Genomic DNA, 5,442 nt, shown 5'->3' with positions numbered 1-5,442 from the left:
TAAGTTTTTAAATTATTTGATTTAAATTTGCTGTGGATGTCAAAGTGCTCGGAACCCAAAATCTGGGAAACCTTTCCAGGAAAAATGTATTGTTTAAAATGTTGTCCAGTATAATACTTTGGAATAACTGGTAATACATATCCATATAAGACACTATACCAAGTGAGTTGCAGCTGCTTCCCTTGTATTTTGATGAACTGTTTTTGTTTTACCTTTCATGTCTACACTCCACTCAAACTGTCATGTAGTAAGAAAGAACTATAGTGAGCATAAAGGTGGACCATGTGACTGAAGTCTGCCATGTCATGGAAGCAAGAAGATTGGGTACCTAGTGCCAAGCAATGGGCTGTTGACATGTTTAGAGAATGAAGCACTCTGTTATCATTAAACTGATGCTTTGAAGAATATTACACGTTAGTCTATCAGAACACTACCTGCTGCCTGGGGAGCTCTGATGTACCACAGTAATGATCTTGCCCTTTATTTCACTCTCTTTATTCATTCAGTCAATAAAACTTTCCATTTGGGCAACATCCATTTGATCTGTTCAGATTTTCCAAAAGATCAATAACTGACACAATTTAGTTATTTTAAAACAGACAACAACATTTAAAGGCAGCCATAATGTGTACATTTCTTGAAGTGCTGCATTTACAACTGAAGCCCAGTTTAGAATACTTTCAATTTTAAAACATATTTGTATACATTGTTGGGTTTGTCAAGAGTGTGGAAAGCTAGTTTTAAGGAATGGAATACTCTTGGCCCTCCTAAGCTTCTTCAAAGTACTTTTTGTTCTGATCTGATGGTTATGTTTCTATCTGCTTGAAAAGTTGTTCTAGTTGAGGTTCTTCAACTCATTTCTGTACGCAATGTACACTTTTTGCTCATGGTTCCGAAGTTCACTCCTGAGGAGCAAAGAAGCCATGACATGCTGAAGTAATCATAGCAACAAAAGTGGCAAATTCTTGAAAATCAATTTCCATGTCACCATTTTCATCCAAGTCCAGCATGAGTGTATCCAGAGTCTCTTGGTCTTTTATATTCTTTGTAGGATCGATAGACAAAAAAAAATAGACACTTTATTCAAACAAATAAGCACTAACAAACAATTGGAATGGTAGACTGCAATGCCTGGTCTCAGATCAAATCTAATCTTAAACTTGTTCACTCTCAGTCAAACACAATTGGAGTATTTCACTTGTTCTTGGTTGGGTTGCTAAAAAGGGAGATTCTGGGTTCACTTTTGGTCTGGGCCTGTTATTGGACTCATATCCAATATAATAATTTGGAATACAAATCTATATAGGACTCTATACCAAGTGAAGTGTAGATGTTTCCCTTGTGTTTGAGAAACTGTCTTTATTTTACCTTTCATGTCGACACTCCATTCAAACTATAATGTAGCAAGCATTAAGGGTAGGCTATGTGACCAGCATGCACCCAAACCAAGAAGCTCAAGGTTCAGTGGAATTGGTTGTAGCATTCTCGACACAAGCTGCCAGTAGTGGTCACACCTCCACAGGAAGCTAACCTGAGCAAAGGCATGATCAGGCCACCTTCCTGGCTGGCTGTGGTCTTTGGGTAAGTCCTGGGAGGGATGATTATGACTCCTGTTGAGTCAGACTACTCCCACTCCTCCTGGCTCCACATGAATTTCTCCCTCCCCCCCCCCCCAAACCTTTCATTACTTCCCTTATGTCTTCCCACTTATCCTCCATGAAATTTGAACAAACAAAAGCCCCTAATTTAAAATGGGTGCTATGTTATTAATTAAGTAGTCATCTGTCAAGCACACCATTTTTTTTTAAAAAAAGGGCCTCCACGAATTTAGCAGAACCTGATTGGGTGCAGACCGGCCCATTGCTAACTTTGTATGCTTTGTGCCAATTTTATGCCCAAAACGATGCCTGCCGATTTCTGCTCCTTTATATGGGTTAAGATCAATAAGGAAGATCTATTGTGTGCACTATCAATCAATCTTAGTGGGTGTGGAAGAGTCCACAGCCTGGATTATTCAGCCTCCGAGCTGTGGAAGGAAGTAAGGAAGCAGGAAATCTGAAGCTTATCATTGAGAAAACAGTAGTGGGCGGTGTATAGAGATGTATTGTCTGATAGAAGGGAACATTACCTGTTCAGGAAATTTGGTTAGAAATAAGCAAGACTAGCAACTGAGTCATACCAGCATGAGACTTTAGTTAGGCCTGGTTTAAGCATAATTTCTAATGACAAGGAATACTGAGAACTTGGTAAATTTTTGAACAGAATTTTGGCCACTATTTTCAAATATTAATCTAATTCAGGTCAAAACTCAAAGGAAAATTTAAAAAAATATAGGAAACTGTTTTATCTGCTTTTTTAAATCTGAGAACTGTGAGCAAATTTATCATTTCATGACGACGTATCAACTCTAGAACACAACTCTGCCAATCTTTATGGAGGGTGAATTTCAGTGTTCCCTCTAATTTCTCTTCACTGTGCGCAGCCTACTTGTTGCACTGTGCGATTCTTTTAAGATTGCTGCATGACTGTGCTTGTGCACACCTTAAAGGGAACGTTGGTTGTGCATGGTCTGTTTCTTCCCTGCATTTCTGTGTGGTGGCAGTGTTTAGATGGGACATTGATGAAATTCCTCTTTTAATAAAATATGGCTTTTCTCAGTAATTGATAACTCACTAACAAAATCGGACTCTCAGAAATCACAATTTTTCAAAGCCATGCATTCCTGCAATCTCTAGTGATTTATTAGCTACAGAAGAAAAAACTGCTCATCCACTTTTCATTGAGATTTTAATTGCAATCTGTGTATACCCATAAGAACCTGCTATTTATATAATGTTCTACCAACCTCATGATTTTTAAAAATTTACTCTTGGGATGTGGGCATTGCTAGCAAGGCCAGTGTTTATTGTCTATCCCTAATTAACAAGTCTGTACTATAACATTTTGCATGTTTTGAGTGGACGAATTGGTTCGTCTTTTTTTTTGTTCATGCAAAACGACAAGATTAATGACTTAGATGAAGAGACTGAGTAATGTACAAAGCTAGGTGGGAATGCAAGCAGTGAGGAGGACACAGAGGCTATAAAAGTGATATAGACAGGCTATATGAGTGGGCAACAAGGTAGCAGGTGGAGTGTAATGTGGGGAGGAGTAAGGTCATTGACTTTGGTAGTAAGAATAGAAAAGCAAAACATTTTTAGGTGCAGAACTCCAAATGTTGATGTTCAGAGAGAGTTGGGTGCACACATACAAGGAACAAAGAAAGTTAGCATGCAGCTGTGACCAGCAATTAGAAGGGCAAAAGCATATTGCCCTTTATTGGAAGGGGATTGGAGTACAAGAATGAGGGAGTCTTAATATAATTGTAAGGTTTTAGTGAGATCACACCTGGTGCACTGTGTGTAGCTTTAGTCTCCGTATCTCAGGAAGGATATACTTACCTTGGAGGCAGTGCAGTGAAAGTTCATTGGATTGGTTCCTGGGATAAGAGGGTTCTCCTATGAGGAGAGATTGCGTAAATTGGGCATATACTCTGATGTTTAGAAAAATGGGAGGCACTCACATTGATACATGTAAAATTCTGAGGGGGCTTGACAAGGCAAATACTGAGAGTGGATCTCAGGATAAGTTGTTGATCGTTTAGGACTGAGATGAGAAGAAACTTCTTCACTGAGGATTGTGAATCCTTGGAATCCTCTACCCCAGAGAATTGTGTATGCTCCAATGTCAAGTATATTCAAGACTGAGACAGATTGATTTTTGGTCTTCCAGGGAATCAAGGGAAATGGGGAGTGAGTGGAAAGTGGAGTTGAGGCAGAAGATCAGCCATGACCGTATTGGCAGAACGGGCTGGAGGGGCTGTATGGTCGTCTATTGCTTCAATTTCTTATGCTCTTATGTGAAGTCTTCATGTTACCTAGTGCTAATGAAAATACTATTTGGACTATTTTCCCACTACGTCCAGCTCTGGATCTAATAAATCTACAAAATTCAATTACTGTGAAAATTTGCAATCCAATGAAAGATAGTTGTAAAAACTGGAAGTATATTTTTGGAGCAGCATATCAGAAGTGCATTACGTGAGCAATATTCCCAGGCAAGCTGCACAAATAACCACGTTATTACATATTTAGTAACTGTTTATAATTTTTTTCTACCTCAATAAACTGGCTTAACTCATTGTTGACGAGAGCCTTTAACTGCGCTTTCTTGAGTTTATCTCTCTTGAATTCTGTATACTTGTGAAAGACGTTTATGATTGCAATCAATGCATTCTCCAGGTCAGACATTCCGCCCGATCAATTTTCCTGTTAAGAAAGAGAGTAGATGGGAAGATAATGAATATGTACTTTGACGAGACTAGAAAAATAACATTTTGTCTTGCTATTTGTATGTGGAGTTTGAATCAGGCACTCGAAGGCTATGTATAACAGGTTCAAATCAAGATTAAAGTCCCCATTACTGCTCCCCAACCGTTTCTTAAACAAACTTCATTATGCTATGCCCATTTCCCACATCAACCGTCCTAATGGTTTGTCTGAAAGAAATTTGGAATTGGAGGACAAATTATGGGCTATTTTATACTTTGACCTTTGGCACATCAATCCACCAAACAAAACAATATTTGTTTCACATCTCTGTCATTTCCTTATTCCCCATTATAATGTCTCCTGTCTCAGCCTCTTAAGGGACCCATGTTTACCTTTGCTACTCCCTTCCTTTGTACATACTTGTAGAAGCTCTTGCGATCTGTTTTTATATTTCTTGCTAGTTGACTCCTATTCTTTTTACTCCCTCTATCAATTTTTGGACCTCTCTTGCTGCTTTCTAAACCCTCCCAATCCTTGGGTTTATTATTCTTCTTGGTAATGTTATAAGTTTCTTTTAATCTAATACTATCTTTTAACCTCTTTAGTTAGCCACGGATGGATCGCTTTTCCCATGGAGTTTTTATTTCTCAAAAGAATATATGTTTATTGAGAATTATGAAATATTTCTTTAAATATTTGTCATTGCTTACCTACCATCATAAATTTCCCAATCTACCATCATAAATTTCCCAATCTACCATCATAAATTTCCCAATCTACCATCATAAATTTCCCAATCTATCTTAGCAGACTCGAACTGGCTTTATTTAAGTGTAATACTCTAGCTTTGGACTTATGTCACACTCAAACTTGATGTGAAATTCATTATATTAGAGGATCTCAAACTATGACATTACTAATTACCCCTATTGTCTTGCATATAACAAGACAACATCTAAAATAGCCTCTTCCCTGGTTGGTTCCATGATGTATTTCTCTAGGAAGCCGTCTCAAATGCATTCCATGAAACTACTTTTGTTTTTGATTTGTCCATTCCACAAAGATTGAACTCCCCCATGATAACCTAACTGACTTTGTTACAAGCTCTTCTTATTTCTTAACTAATATTCTG

The 5,442-nt window shown here is 37.9% G+C and overlaps 1 protein-coding gene across 1 annotated transcript; it reads right to left on the bottom strand.

Moving 5' to 3' along the window:
* Window positions 1–899: 899 nt before the first annotated feature.
* On the bottom strand, window positions 900–4,289 carry LOC121273248 (protein S100-B-like). Its single transcript, XM_041180278.1, has 2 exons — window positions 4,158–4,289; window positions 900–1,043 (listed from the first exon to the last, which is right to left on the bottom strand). The coding sequence occupies exons 1-2, from the start codon at window positions 4,287–4,289 to the stop codon at window positions 900–902; spliced, it is 276 nt and encodes a 91-aa protein (XP_041036212.1).
* Window positions 4,290–5,442: the final 1,153 nt, after the last annotated feature.

The sequence above is a fragment of the Carcharodon carcharias genome, chromosome X (assembly GCF_017639515.1).
Source record: "Carcharodon carcharias isolate sCarCar2 chromosome X, sCarCar2.pri, whole genome shotgun sequence".
In the NCBI taxonomy this organism is placed as follows: domain Eukaryota; kingdom Metazoa; phylum Chordata; class Chondrichthyes; order Lamniformes; family Lamnidae; genus Carcharodon; species Carcharodon carcharias.
Note: the sequence above shows the minus strand (reverse complement) of the source record. Positions and strands in the feature narration are given on the sequence as shown.